Below are 16,398 nucleotides of genomic sequence, written 5' to 3' on the forward strand. Positions count from 1 at the left end.
CAAGGTTCTATGACACCCCAAAATGTAAGGGCACTTTGCATACTTTGGGCAATGGTACCTGTGCCTCCATTCCTTGATGGTTCCCTCTGTACCTAATCTTTTCCTTTCCACTGGTTTTAGCTTTACCCTGGATTATTTTTTCATGTGCTTGCATTTAGAGTTTGAACTGCTCCCTCAAAATTTTGTGAGATATTCTTCTGCCTGTTTTTTTCTTCTGGCGTCCTAAACTGTGTCCTGAAAATCCAATGATCATCTTTCATATTATCTGGGACCTGCTGGTCATGGTCCAAGTCTAACTTTCTCTTCTCAAGTTAGAACTTTCAAACAGAACTGAGAAAGAAAACAATAAGTATGGTCCCACCACCTTGTGTAAGAATTTCTTTTCCAAGACTTCAACATCACTAGGACATAAAGAGATTATTCTTCTATCTGATCTCCACAAACATCCATGGATGAAGATTGTGTGTGTGTGTGTGTGTGTGTGTGTGTGTGTGTGAGAAGGGGCTTTTGTTTGGTGAATGCATCTTGACATAAGCACTGCTAGGGGGTGGAAGGGTTGTAAGGTTGCAGCTTAGCATCACTGCCTGTTAGGATGGCATATGGTAGCCTACCTTACCTTTCCCTTTCATAGTAATTTTTCCCCTGCTAACTTGGAAAATGTATACACGTGGAGATAGGAATTAAAGACATTGGCTATGCCAATATTGCAATTTATCTGTCTTCCTAAGCACATTAAAATAGTACATTTTTAGTCATTTTTATTCTAGCATTATGAAATGTAATAAAAATCTAATTTAGAAGTTGACTATTTCCCATAGTTATTTTAAGACTTGCAGTTTATCTTTCTGCAAAGAAAGTTACTAAATAAATAGAATGCATGACTAGGTATATTCTGAGTCTTCATAAAATTATTATCTATTGCTCTAATAATTCATATTTGGCCGAAGTACAAATACTGGCTATGCCACTTATTCTCTCTAAGCTTCTGTTCACTCATGTGTAAAATAGGGGAAATAGTTATAAATGACTTCATAGAATTCTTGTGAGTTAAAGTCTGTAAAATCCTTATTATAGTGGCTAGCACTCATAAGCATTCAAAAAATGTTAGCTAATTAACCTTCGGTATGACCACATTCTCCAAATGAGTTATACATTCTTTTTTTTTTCTTCTTATTTTAATCTTCAAGAAGAACAGTCATAAGACTTGACTTGTGCCTTTTTGGATTAATGAAAATGTCCAGGAACTTTTAGAAGTTGCTCTATGAAGTTATCTGTGTCATACCCAGAGAGCAGAGAAACTAGACAACTTCATGTTATTAAGTGCTCTAGGGTTTGTTTATAATTCAAACATAAATTCTAAAAAAAATGTATCATTTCTATTATAAGAAATAAAATTTAATGCACATTAAATAGGTCATTCTTTTCAAGTACATCAGGTAGTCTTTTATAAAATACACTAGAGGCCTGATGCACAAAATTCATGCAAGGGGCATGGCGCTCGTAGCCCCAGCTTCATCTGGAAGGATGTCTGGTCTAATTAGCATACTAAGCTTTTATTATTATAGAAAGCTATGTCCTTTTGTTGTGTTGAAAAGAATTATGTTTAGCATCATTGTCTATTTTGCTATATATTTTATTAAAAATCCCAGCAACCCAAACTGCAAGTAACTAAGTAACTGCATTAAATAGAGCCATTACTGTCATTGCCAAATCTCCGTATACTGCACAGTAGGACCCAGCTGCAGAAAGTTAGCTGTGACAGAGGCTGATGTCTCTGAAGTACATCTAATCCATCTCATCAAGTTTATAGAGGACTTGAGGTATAGCCAAGAAAATTAATGAGTGGCATAATTGAGCAAACTCAGCTGCAGAGTGATCATGTTTCTTTTCACAGTACCGCAGTACTTGCGTGTATTGCTTCAAGCATAAATATTTGTTAAATGTGCGAACAAATGAATGACTGAAAGAAACTAACAAACAGAAAAATTAATCGTGCCGTAGTGGTTCCAAAATACATCACCAAGGTGAAATTTCTCCATATTGTTAAATGAGTAAAATAAAGTGTGCATAGTGACTCTTTCAATTTAAGGACTGTTCTTTATTCTGAATCAGCATCCTTCCAAATTGTTGGTATTGAAATATCCTTGCTTTCATGAAAATTGATCGTGTATGATTTTTTGAGGGGTGGGGGGTTATATTCGTAATGCTTTACTAGGAAAAAACACAAAATCTATAGATCTTGGTTGGGCCCCACATTTTTTTTTCTGAAATTTTACTTGTCTGTGAACCCATACATGATAGATATTGATTGATTTTAATGGTGGTTTACATTGTTCCCTTCAGGTCCTTCAGTTGAGACCAAAGATTGGTGTCAGGGGATTGCATAAATCTCTCACTGACGTGGCCCTGGAGCACCATGAGGAGTGTGACTGTGTGTGCAGAGGGAACACCGGAGGATAACGCATCGCCACGTGCCGCCTTCGCCCCGCAGTGCAGCGCAGCGGCTGGCTCTGTTATAGAACTGATGCGTTACCGCCATCCATAATCTCAGTTGTTTGCTTCAGGGACCTTTCAGCCTTCAGGATTTACAGTGTGTTCTGAAAGAGGAGACACCAACCGGAATTAGGAGTTGTGCAACAGCTCTCTTGAGAGGAGGCCCGAATGACAGGGAAAAGGTCTCCGGGCGTGGAAAAAATATTAAATGTTGTAGATCACTAGCTAGTTACAGAGTTACCATGCACTTACTCAGCTGGCTGTGTTCTATATTTCAGTTGTCTTGATATGACTTAGTTAATGTCAGTACAGGAAGGAAATGAGTGCAGATGGGCACCTGATTCTATTGCCTTGCTTATTAACTCTCAAGCTCCATATTCTGGGCCTAAAAATCACAGAAATCTGGAATTTTTCCCTTATAGTCACATGTATAAACCAGAGTGTTCCATGGCCTACAAACTTGGTTTTGGGGAAAAGAAAAGGAACTATGTTGCTATAAATCAAACTTAATGTCCTGTTGATAAGAAAGACTGGATTTTCCATATTTCTTATAAAATATTTCTATCATTTAGAAGACACGAACTACATTTCATGGTGTGGAAGAGACAAACCTGAAAAGAAGAGTGGCCTTACCTTCACTTTATCTATAAGTTGGTTTATTTGTTTTATTGTGTACATTTTTATATTCTCCTTTTGACATTATAACGGTTTGCTTTTCTAATCTTGTTAAATATATCTATTTTTACCAAAGGTATTTAATATTCCTTTTTTTATGACAACCTAGATCAACTATTTTTAGCTTGGTAAATTTTTCTAAACAGAATTGTTATAGCCAGAGGAACAAAGATGATATGAAATATTGTTGCTCTGACAAAAATACATGTATTTCACTCTTAGACGGTGCTAGAGCTTAGATTAATTTGCATTTTAAAATATTGAAATGGGAAATAAATAGAATTTGGTACATTGTGAACACTTTTGAAAATAAGTAAGTTATCATATCCTCCGCTCCTGTTATTGGAGATGCAAATAAAAAGTGACATAGGGACATAGGGAAATAGACATCGGATCCATCATTACTAACCCCGAACCCTTATTGTGGGAAGCGCGAGCCTAGCTCAGAAGAACACAAAGCACCTTGAAAAAAGAGACTCAACGGCTTCCTGAAAAGCTCTGCTGTCCTGTAGGAACACATCCTATTTATTGCGATGTTCTGGTTTTATTCTCTTGAAACTCTGTTCCACACGCTTGTATAAATACATGGATATTTTAATGTACAGAAGTATATCCTTTAACCAATTCACATATTGTACTCTCTGGCAATTGAAAAGGAAATCAGTAAAATACTTGGCTTGTAAATGCTTAATATTGTGCCTAGGTTATGTGGTGGCTATTTGAATTAAAAATGTATTGAATCACCAAATAAAAGAATGTGGCTATTTTGGAGAGAAACTCGAGTGTGTGTGTGTGTGTGTGTGTGTGTGTGTGTGTGTGTGTGTGTAAGAGTTGTCTCTGAAACTCCCAGAAGGTGAGAAGTGATACAATTTCTTGTTACCATAAATTTTCATTATGCAAAAGTGGATGTCAGGTTAGAAGACAAGTAATGAAGTGGATATTTCTATTGAGGCTTCTCCATCTCTTGTCTCCAATGCTTTTTAAAAAAATAATATATTTTTGTTGATTTCAGAGAGGGAGGGAGAGGGAGAGAAATAGAATCATTAATGATGAGAAAGAATCATGGATTGGCTGCCTCCTGCATGTCCCACACTGGGGATAGAGCCCATAACCTGGGCCTCTGGCCCCACTAGAATGGAACTGTGACCTCCTAGTTCACAGGTTAACCCTCAATGGCTGAGCCATGCCAGCCAGGTCTCCAATGCTTTTCAGCAGTAGTTTCCTTTTTCTCACTGGTCTGGATACTTATTTCTGGTCAATTAAATTGCAAATGACTTGAAAGTTGTCATGTGACTTGTGAAATGCTTAATGATAGATTATATAGTAATACAAAGCAGGAGAAAAAAAAAAGCAATCCTGTAACTTGCCACTCATGTTTTAATTTTCAATGGCAAATCCTAACTGGGGTAAGCCTGAATGCATTTGGCAAATGGATTGATGTATTTTACATAAGACACTGCAAGGTGTGAATCCCCAATTTCAATTGCAGATTTCTATTTGAGCTGATGTCTTATCTCTGCCTTTCAACTTGCCTGAGACAGGAGGACCCAGGGCCTTGCTGTCCTCAGACACTTCTTCTAAGTAGAACTCTTTTTTGGGTACTTTTCCATCTGGCAATCCTACCCTGCACACAAACACATGAAAAACAAATAAATAAAATGAACATTCATGTTTTGTCTTATTGCTTTACCTTCTCATAGTTTTGCCCATCTTATGAAGCTTACTAGATACAGCTTACCTGTGCTCCACTGAAAATACAATGCCCTGTATCTCTCTCTTGACAATTCATAACTCATCGAAGTAGTAAAAACTCCTTTAAATCTTACAATAAATGACCCATGTAATGGTTTAAACCAGCATTTCCAACCTTTGAATGAAACATCTTTCCCTTTGTTTTTTAAATATTTATTTTATTTATATATAAAATGTTGAATAGAACATCTTTCCTTTTTGTTTGTTTTTAATATTTATTTTATCCTACATAATAAAAGGCTAATGTGCAAATAGACCAAACAGTGGAACAACCAAACAACTAGTCTCTATGACATGTGCTGACCACCAGGGGGTGCACGCAGAACATAGTGGCTGTTGGCTTCTCCACCTCCCCATGCTCCTGAGGAGTGATCAGGGCTGGAAGCCACCTCTCTCAACTGCTGCTGGCAATCGCCCTGCTCACACCTGCTGCCGGTGCCAGAGCTGCTACTCACACCCGCTGCCGGCGCCCGGTGCTGGTCCTGATCGCCCCTGAGGGCTTCTCCACCTCCCTCTCCTCACGAGGGGTGATCAGGGCAGCAGCCTCTGCTTGCACCCATTGACAGCCTTGGCCCCGTTTGCACCCCCTGCTGGCGCCAGCCCCAATCACTCCATGCAGTCAGCAGGTGCAAGCGGGGCTGGCACCGTCAGCTCGTGGGAGCGATGGTGGCGGTAGCGGGGTTGCTGGCAGACAGGGAACTGGGGGCCACAGCGAGAGGGGCTGAGCGGGGGTGTGGAGGATGGGCCAAGACCGCCCCTGTGCCCACAGCAGCCTCACAGCCCACAGTTCCTTTCAAGGTGCATGAATTCTTGCACTGGGCCCCTAGTTTACATATAAAATGTTGAAAGACAAAGGAAATTATTCTATGAAGGTAGCAGTACCACACACTCTTGACAGTCAGTGGGTGAAAAAGGTGTAAGGTATAATAAATACTTAATACTTAAAATTCTTACTGTGCATTTTATTTCCCATCAATGGCACATGTGACTATAATTTCTCAGAATCCCCAAAAAGTATTGATTATATTTACCTCAAACTGTTTTGTATGTGTGACATATGCCTTCATCCCTGAGGGATGAACTGCTTTGCCTAGTGATTTTATAACATAAAAGAGGCAGCTTAACTGGCAGATATCAGGCTTTCATGTCTATATTTTTCATTTCCACATCTCATCCCCTTTCTCATCTAATAATCATGTGCACTTTGAAAAGGTATAAATAGCAGTAATGAGAATCTACACCGAAAGCATGACTCCATTTCTTTATACTTGTGGCTGGGTTTAAGGAATGGGAAAATACAAATCTTACTTAATATCACTTAATATCAGACACTTAATATTATGTAATACCCTTTTCTCCAAAAGCATTGTGATAGTTAAAACTATTTTAATTACTTCTGATAAATCCCATTAAAACTCATAAATATCATAACCCTTTACATTCATAGGAAGCAGTAGAAAAATGAAAATAAAATAGCTCATTTGCTTTACATTCTGTTTTTCCTTCATGCGTCATATGTAATTAATCAGCAAGTCCACCCATCAACTTTGCCTTTTCAATTTCTCTTGTATTGGTGCCTATCTCTCCATTTCTGTAGCTGCTGTCCTGATTTAGACCCTCATGCCTCAGCCCCATTTTACTGCAATAACCTTTTCCAGATTTCCTGCCTCTAGTCTCACTCCCCTCTGATCCACCCTCTGCACCACTAACAGAAAGATCATTCAAACAAATCCAATTGTGTCAGTTGGGTGGAAATTTTACAATGGGACTCCACAAGACCAGATTTTAATTCTTTGCATGGCACTCAACATCCATCATCTCATTTCTGCTCATTTTGCACCATCAAGCCTAATCTATAGCTCTGGTGATCCTTGCGTTTTCCTGAAAACACCTGCATTCCCTAACATCTCTGCGGACACATACTGTGTTCTCTTCGGGTCCCTGTTCCTACACTTTGCTACTCGGTCATTTCTCCCAAGTCTCAGCTGAAAGGTCACTCTTCAGTGAAGCTTTTCTTCCTTAATTGCCGCCAATAGCCGTGGGCTGCACTTCTCCTGTGCTCCGAGAAGAATGTTTCACTTATAAATATTGTCATACTGCAGTATAATGACCAGCCCTCATTTTGATCTCTCATTAGGCTTTTAGTCTAATGAAATAAATGATTTTAAAAAACATATAGCACTTAGCCCTAGCTGGTTTGGCTCAGTGGATAAAGCATTGGCCCGTGAACTGAAGGATCCCAAGTTCAATTCCATTCAAGGGCATGTACCTCGGTTGCAGGCTCAATCCCAGGCCCGGGTTGGGGTGTGTGCAAGAGGCAACAAATTGATGTGTATCTCTCTGTCTCTCCTCCTCCCAGCCACTCTCTCTAAAAATAAATGGAAAAATATCCTTGAGTAAGGATTAACAACGATAACAAATATATATATATATATTAGTAGCCCGGTGCACAAAAATTTGTGCACTCAGGGGGGTTCCCTCAGTTATTAAACATTTATCGGCACAACACTGACCACATTGGTGGTGGTGGTGGTCTTGTCAGAATGTGTTCTATTATGCAGATGAAAATCTATTTAAACAGATTTGATGTAGATATTTTCAAAGATGGAAGAATTGTCTCTGTCAACTATTTTAGTTGATTCATATCTTCAGTAATTGTCAGCATTGCAAAGTTTTCAGTCCCCATGTGGATTGCTGGATATAATAGGTCATGCATCCTTGAAGCCCGCCATGTTCCACGCTGCCCCCTGGTGGTCAGCATACATCATAGTGAGTGGTCTAACTCCTGGTCAAGGGGACAATTTGCATATTATGCTTTTATTATATAGGGTATCTTCAAATACTCTAGTATTCCAAATTTCCAGTGGTCTGACATATTTTGTATAATGTATTTTTTTGAACCACAATCCAAATTAAGTCCTACTTTATGATTTTTAAATTTGTTTCCTTGCATTTTTAAAGCAATTGTTCTAATTTATTTTTAATTTAAAACACTTTTAAAACTATGGTTTTATTGATTTTAGAGAGAGGGAGAGGGAAAGAGAGACATAGAAACATTAATGATGAGAGAGAATCATTGATCAGCTGCCTCCTGCATGCCTCACACTGGGACCAAACCCACAATCCAGTCATGTGCCCTGACTGGGAATTGAACTTCGACCACTTGGTGCATGGATTGATGCTCATCACTGAACCATACCGCCTGGGCTTCTTGGATTTTTTTGAACTTTGGTTTGTACTTTGATCTCTTTTTTTTCTTCCCTTGCAATTTATTTAAGTTGCCCCCTATCTCTTGAATCTTCCAGAGATATCCCCCACTTTTTTATTCTATCACTACTGGAGAGTCAGTATTTGCAGCCAGCCAGCCAGAGATTCTCTCAGTGTCTATTTCTGTCTTCTTCTTTCCTTGTCTGTCTTCCAACCCTTAATCATATTTCCACCTGGATGCATCATTTTTACACCCAATATGCTGTATAGAGAAGGAGTCAGGATGCTGTCTTCCCATGAATAGTACTCAGTAACAAACCAATTGCATTTTAGTTGGGCAATGCCCCTACCCACCCTTCAAATCCCTTCCACCATGCATTTCTGTTTCCCTTTTTGTTTGTTGGATTGTTCTGCTGCTCCTTCTCCTCACCCCACCACCCTTGGATCGTGGGCTCCTCCTCATGTTCTTCCTTCTACCTTCTCCATCCCTGCCCAGCGCAGGGCCTGGGCTGTCAGCAGAGCCAGAGAATGGCTTGTGAGCATGTCCCACAAAAGAGAAACTAAGGGCCAAGGACTGATTCCCACTCTCCCCTATGGGTGCTGTTCTCCCAGTGGGAAGGGGTCACCCCGGGGCTGAGTGGGCTGTGCCCAGGCAGGAACAGTGCTTAGCCTCATTCCAGGCTCCTCTCAGAGTCATTAATCCCTTGGAAAGGGGGGGGGGGGGGGGGGGGGCAGGGAAGAGGCGGCTGCCGGAGGTCGTCTCTTCCCTGCCCCGCCCAGCTTCTCCAATCACTGGCTGGGGGGTGGGCAAAGGTGGCCCCGGTTCTCTGATCATGGGCCAGGGGGCAGGGCAAAGGCGGCCACCCAGCACTTGCCTGCCGCCTGGGTTTCTGATCACCGTCAGCGGCAAGCGGCTTCTTCCATCCTTCCCCTTTCGCCTCCCAGCATTGCACTTATGTATGCAAATTAACCACCATCTTTGTTGGTGGTTAACCGCCATCTTTGTTGGCAGTTAATTTTCATATCACCTTGATTAGCCAATGGGAAGTGTAGCGAAGATACGGTCAATTACCATGTTTGTCTATTATTAGATAGGATAATGTATATATATTCACCAAATATGACATCAGGAACCCTGGAGTTCCAAAATATCTCTGAGTTTCAGCTCCCTAATCTGTAAAATGAAGGAGGTAATCCATGGGAGCTGGTACTTTTTAGTTCTAATAAGTTCAGTTTACTGGTTATGTTGGGGCACCTACCAACAGGAGAAAAATATCTGTTCCTTGTAATGTGACACCATTTCCCCCTCTTTCACAATGCTTTGAAACTAAATGTTTGGTTTTCCATGTAATGATTTTCTTACCAACCATATCTCATATATTACTTCTTTTCAGAGTTAAAGAGATGTACTAATTCATTCTGGTATTATTCAGATTTTGGATACTTATTTACTAGTATGATTACATTTCCTGAGATAGAATTTAAAAGTCTTTAAAATGTGAACATATAGACATATGAGTAATTGTGATTCATAATCTCCTCATCGTTTACTTCTTGACTCACTTTGTATCATCAAACCTAACATAGAGTTCTAGTGAGTACTCACAGCTTCCTGAAATCACAGTACAGAATTCCCACACATCCCTCTGTCAGCATGTGCTATGTTCTTTTTTTGGAGCACTGTTCCTACACTTACCTATTTCAACCATTTCCTTTCCTGTCTATTACATTGTTAATTACATGCTCTCAGTGCTCTGCCTGAGCATTCGGAGCTACCTACACCAAATCCAATTTCTTTCATAACTGCTAAGCCATTATGGTAAATCTATTCAGTATAAATTTATGTAAAATTTAAGAAAGAGATTCAGTATTGGGGTGGGATGTGTATGTTATAAAATTAATAACTTTAATTATTTTAAAATTATATATACAATTCCAGTGGATTTTTAAATGAAGAAATTACAAAGCTCTTCTTAAAATTCATATGGAAATTCAGGGGGCCAAATATAGCCAAAAAGTCTTGAAAAGTAATGACAAAATTGGATGATTCCCAATATCAAAATTTACTATTAAGTTATAGAAATAGCATGATAAGGTTAATAAGTTTAAACATACAAAGCAATGGAATAGAATTGAGAGTCCAGAAGTAAACCCTCCATTTATACACTTGGTGAAAGAGTATTCTTTTCAACAAATGTTGCTACAACAATTGGATATTCAAAATGTATCTAGGACAACTGTATATGCAAAAGAATAAATTTGGACTGTTTCCTCATACCATATACAAAAATTAACGCAAAATAAATCAAAGATCTAAATGTAAAAGATAAAACTCAGACCTCTTAAAAAGACATGTAGGAGAAAATTTTGATGACCTCAATTTAGACAATATTTCTCAGATATGACGCCAAAAGAAAGAAAATAAACTGGACAGTATCAAAATTAAAAAAACCTTTGTGTTTCAAGGACACTATCAAGAAAATTAAATAGATAACCCACATAATGGGGGGAAATATTTGCTGCTCATATATCTAATCACAGTCTTGTATCTACATTATATAAAGAACTCTTATAACTCAACAATAAAAAGGTAATTAACTCAACTGAAAAGTGAGCTAAGGCTTCTGAAGTGCTTGCATAGTTGGGTTTGCTCCCTTTGACTCCTGCCATCACTATGTGAAGAATACGCTGCAGAATGCTCACTGGTCCCAGAAGACACCTGCTGCAAATTTGAACCCAACAATGCCATGGAGTCAAGTCCCGCTGAGTCCAGGCAACCCACAGATGCTTGTGTGAGAAATGAATAATTTGCTGAGTCCAGGCAACCCACAGAAGGTTGGGTGAGCAATTAATGATGCATGTTGTAAGATCCTGTGATTTTGTGGGTGTTTGCTATGCAGAATTATTTGGCAGTGGTTGACTAATAGGTATTATTTCATTTAAAATGAGGTCCTGTCATACCTCTTTAGTGAAACTTTTCACTTTACTTGGAACGTGTATAGTATTGATTTACTTTTAAGAAAAAAAAAAAAAGAGGGAATTAGCTCTCTGAAAATTTAGCCCATCTTTTCAAAAATCATTCTCAATGTTGTTTATTATATTATTTATTGTATGTTTTAAAAAACATTAAATTAATACAAACACATTAAAACATTTCATGACAAATGTTATATGTTTATATTTTAGTAAACTTTTCTAACATAAAGTATATTGGGTAATTTTCTTCTCTTCTTTAGGTTATTTTTCTTTCCAAACTTTGTTCTCTCTCTCTCTCTCTCTCTCTCTCTCTCTCTCTCTCTCTCTCTCCCCCCTTCTTTTTTCTTTTTTTAACATAGGTTATTTTTGCACAATTCCCATGCTTACAATTTTTTTCCTGCTCATTTCCATAATGCATGGTTTGTGTCCAGGCTACTGTTTACTCTGCCACTGTTTACTCTGATGTGGGAAAGGTGAATTCTTGATTCACCTTTTTACTTCTCTAAAACTTGTTTGCCAAAGGGAACTACAGTGTAAGGATTAGATGTTACATTCTGTTTATTTTTCTGTTTCTTTGGAGAAAGGGGATTGAGAGCACTTCCAGGAATGTTCCACCTTTGATGAAAGAATTCTGCTCAGCTCTCCTGTAAGCTATCTTTTGCTGGGATTCACTCTGGTAGAAGCATGCATCTATTCTTCATGAAGTGGGGAAAGGGAACAGATGAAATAGGTTTCAGATCTGACTCATAACTCAGCCTGAAGACCTTGAGGCTATGCTTTCATTTGAGGGCATCAGTCCCCACTTTTTAATTTCCATGTTTCATCGGAATCTGCCCAGAAACCATATCCCTTGCCCTTTTACACACACACAGCAGAGAAAAACTAATGGTATCTCCTCCGACTGCCTCTCTTCAAAGTTAGCCATGTTAGTGAGGGGACTTAGGATTTCATGTCAGTATTATACCCGAAATGGGAATTATCCTGGGCTTCATGCTGAGCTACTCTTTTATTCCTAAACTCTCGTCCTCCAAAATGTAAAGCATAAGGTGTGCCTTTTCCATCAGATGCTATTAGCCAATGAACTGTATGTTGGAATTTTGCTTCTGTGACCTAGCTCTCCTTCTCTGTTTTATCCTGAAAACAGAAACCATTTTAATATTATACATTTTTATGATTCTAACAATAATTTAAATGTTGCATACATTTTTATATTTTGCTACTGAAATAAGCTATGTCCATTTTTAGACTTACAAACTAAATATTACATGGTGCTATAAATGCGTTCGTTCCATCTTGCTACAGATTTCATGTAAAATGGTATTAACACTATTCAGTACTGGGTGGGTTACAGATAGTCTGCCCATTTTTAAAGAAAGCTTAGATCTCACCTGTTCTCATTTGTTGTGAGATAAAGGTTTCCACAAACTCAGGTAGAAAGTACAATAATTTTTTAAGTTAAATTTAAAACAATTTTGTTTTTTAATCTCCTGCTTTGGAAAAATAAAATTAGTATAGTTCTTGTAATAATCTTAAATTCATTTAATAATGAAATAATTTACTAAGAAGTACAAAATTTAACTCAGTTTAAAGAGCTTAGTATTAGTACCTTACGTGATACCTCCAATATAAGTCAAATTTATGACAGCCCACCAAACAGTATTTGCGTTTCCTGTTAACCAAAAGACATCACAGGAAAAAAATCAGTTTAATACAGTTATTCAAAGAAGTTCTTGATGGACTTACTGACAGACAACTAGCTCCAATGATATGCTCAGATAGACAGATGTATACAAAATATTTTTGTATGAAATAACTTAGTTTCTGATGTAACTAAATGTCTATGTATTTAATAAGAGGCAATACGAAGATTTTGAGAAGCAATCCCCTCCAAAATCTAAAAAATAAGAGGTATTCCTATTGTTTCATATTTAATTTGAACAAAGAATAAAAGAAGTATCTCCTCATCCAGATACATTTTTTCTTTTTTAAAATATATTTTTATTGGTTTCAGACAGAAAGGGAGAGGGAGAGAGAGATAAAAACATCAACGATTAGAAAGAACCGTGGATCGGCTGCCTCCTGCACACCCCACTGGGGCAACTGAGCCTTCAACCCAGGCATGTGTCCCAACTGGGAATTGAACAGAGACCTCCTGGTTCATAGGTTGGCACTCAACCACTGAGCCATGCCGGCCGGGCCAGATGCTTTTTTTTTTTTTAAGATAATACCTATGGTACTGGTTATCTTCCAAATTTCCAGACCAGCAGTCTTAATTTTTCAAATGATTATTCACAGATCAGCAACTGCATGTATATGTATCTATTACAAGGAGAGCAGGAATTACATGAATAATTTATTGACTAGAGTTTGATGTGCTTTGTTTTCTGTCCTAAAGCTATGATCTAAAAACTTGATTTGTAGAATTTGAACAGAAACTAGGGAGAGGGCGGAGTGTACTTCTTTCAGCTTAGCTCATCAGAATCCTGGAGGCTGAGCGGCTACTGGGCTTTACCACTGTGAGAAGAAATGAATGTTAAGCAAAAAGTATAAAATGAAGCAGCTTAAATTGACCAATTTGGTGTTGAATATCTTTTGAAGTCTTCTGGAAGACACAATAATTCAACTAATGAATTTTGATTACCATTATCTATTTTGATGGCTTAATGTGAATGCTTTACTAAATCAGAATCTTACTGTATTACATAAGACGTATCTGTTTATTGTGTCATCATTGTGGAATAAAGGCATATAAACTGTTTTTAACAAGACTTAAGTCTTGTTGCAATTTTAATTGGTATGGTAATAAATCATAGTGATTTGTTTTTAAACTGTCGTTTTCCCAAAGATATTTAAATCTTTTGTAATGATTACTTTTGTGGGAAGTTTTTAATCTCAATTTTTGCAGCTGGAGATTGAGTCAGGAAGTGGGAATGTGACATGACTGAATAATTGTTCAACATCACACACGTGAAGAAAACCATGAGGTTCATATTTGATTTCTCTTCAAGGGAAAGTATTTTGCATGCTCATGCATTTGCTTTTAAGATTAGCCTATGGATAAACAAGGCCTAATGTTCTTTCTATGCAGCAAGCTTTACTTTTTGTCTTGGAGTGTATCAAAGGTGTTTCCCAATATATATTTTGGAAAACCTAGATCGTGGGTACCCAGTCAAATTCTGGAATCAAAACAGGTCATGAGCCCTAACCGGTTTGGCTCAGTGGATAGAGTGTTGGCCTGCGGACTGAAAGGTCCCAGGTTCGATTCCGGTACATTCCTGGATGGCATGTACCTTGGTTGCGGGCACATCCACAGTGGGGGGTGTGCAGGAGGCAGCTGATCGATGTTTCTAACTCTCTATTCCTCTCCCTTCCTCTGTAAAAAATCAATAAAATATATTAAAAAACGAAACAAAACAAAAAACAAAACAGGTCATGAAATCTTCTACCCTCCATCCCCAAACTAACTTTTCCATCAGTCACAACGAGGGAAATGGGTTAACTTGTCACCTTGCCATTACCACTGACCAACTTTAGGTTCAAAGATAGTTAAATACTCTGACAAGGGATGGCTTGAATGTTTCAGCCCAGCTCCTCTCTCCTCAGGTTTCCCAGGTAGTCCTCAGTTCCACACTTATGCCATAGGATTAAATTCATTCATAACTAGCCTAAGATCTCACATCCAGTGATTGCTCAAAGAACTTTGCATAAATAAATTTTAAGCCAATATCCAAATTACTTCTCTAGGTAATAATTTGCAGCTATGTAATCATGTGAAATCTATGGTTAAGTCTCGATAGTGTCCTAATATTATTATAGATGCAAACCCCTAATATGTCTCAAAAACCCACCCCTGGGGAAAGGGGGGGGTGACACTAAATTTCTTTTTTGTTTGCTTAACAAGTTGACCATAAAATTCACCCCCAGAATTAAAATTTGTATATAATGACTCCAGATTTTGAATGTAAAGGTTAATTGGATTTTAAAATGACAGTCGTCAAGTCTTTAATGCCAAAACCAGATTTACAGTATAACCTGAGTGTTACCTATAAACTTCTACCTCTTTTCTTCATGTGTTAAATCAGTGAATAGTTTAAACTATGTGATCTCTAAGATTTCTCTCAGCACTTGCTTCTAAAGCTTAGTTTGAAAACATTCACAGAGAGGGAAGACACTACTCCCTGAGTTGGGATTCTGTCGAACAGTCCAAAAAACACATCTGCCTTCCCAGAACTTCCCTTCGGTAGTCCAGGTTCTGACCTGTGCAGCAGTTAAGATTATCTCCTTCAAATATTAAAAGACAACTGAACACTCCTCCTATATGTTGCCTTCTGCAAGCAAAGCTTACCGGTGTTCGTCCCATACCTCTCGTGCCAGGGCTTGGTTATTGTGTTCTGTGTGCTGACACGTCACCTGAAATTGCATCACAAATCAGAAGGGCGCTGAGACTAGAGCCTCCTTTGACCTGGATGAACTGTTCCTATGAAAGCCGCCTATGTTTGCATTCATTAGCAGGTCTAGCACCTGATAATCAAAGTGAGGTTGACACACTAGTATCAGCATTACCTGAAGTTTGTTAGACATGCAGAACTTTGCGCCCCATCACAGACTACCCGAATTGGAATCTGTATTTATCAAGCCTCCAAATGATTCATGTCCATGGTAAACTCTGGGAAACACTGAGATAATATAGTTAGCCAAGTGCTGGTGTACAAGGAGCTTACAGGCAATGACAACCACTAGCTGTTTTACAAGCCAGAACTTCTGAAGTCCTTTGATGACAAAACTGACTCTGAAAAAGGAATGTATGATAGTACATCGGATAGCTGTCTGTAAATACGTGTGCTTCTGCTAGGCACCCTTTCTTTTTTTAAATTTTGTTTTATTGCTTAAGGTATTACAAAGAGTATTACATATGTCTCCTTTTTTTAAAAGCTCTTTCGTTTTTTGTTACCAAGATTGCCTTGACTCTTGATTATTTCCTATGATCTGAACATTGCATGTCAGTCTCCTGTGCTGGCTTCTGTCTACCTACCCTTGGCTCTTCCCTGACTCAACCCCTGTACTTCCATGACTTCAACTACCACTCATAGGCTGGTCATGTCACACTCCATAACTCCAAGCCAGCTCAGTTCAACTGAATATCTACCTGAATGTTCTATAAGTAATAAATCAAATAGAATTCACCTTACCTACTGTCTCTCTCACACCTTCTGTTAGTTAATGGTATCTATCAAGTTAGTAACTTGGGGATGATCCTGAAACTCCATCTCCCACCCCATCGTACATCTTATCAAC

General features: G+C 38.4%; 1 protein-coding gene across 1 annotated transcript in view; it reads left to right on the top strand.

Moving 5' to 3' along the window:
* The window catches only part of PDGFC (platelet derived growth factor C), a gene marked incomplete at its 5' end in the record, with an annotated part of 86,246 nt that extends 82,301 nt beyond the window's left edge, over window positions 1–3,945 (top strand). The window contains one exon of the mRNA XM_014535024.1: window positions 2,344–3,945. Coding sequence (XP_014390510.1) covers window positions 2,344–2,460 — 117 coding nt within the window. The remainder of the gene's footprint in view (window positions 1–2,343) is intronic.
* Between the last annotated feature and the right edge of the window lie 12,453 nt (window positions 3,946–16,398).

Source organism: Myotis brandtii, unplaced genomic scaffold, assembly GCF_000412655.1.
Source record: "Myotis brandtii unplaced genomic scaffold, ASM41265v1 scaffold136, whole genome shotgun sequence".
Taxonomy (NCBI): domain Eukaryota; kingdom Metazoa; phylum Chordata; class Mammalia; order Chiroptera; family Vespertilionidae; genus Myotis; species Myotis brandtii.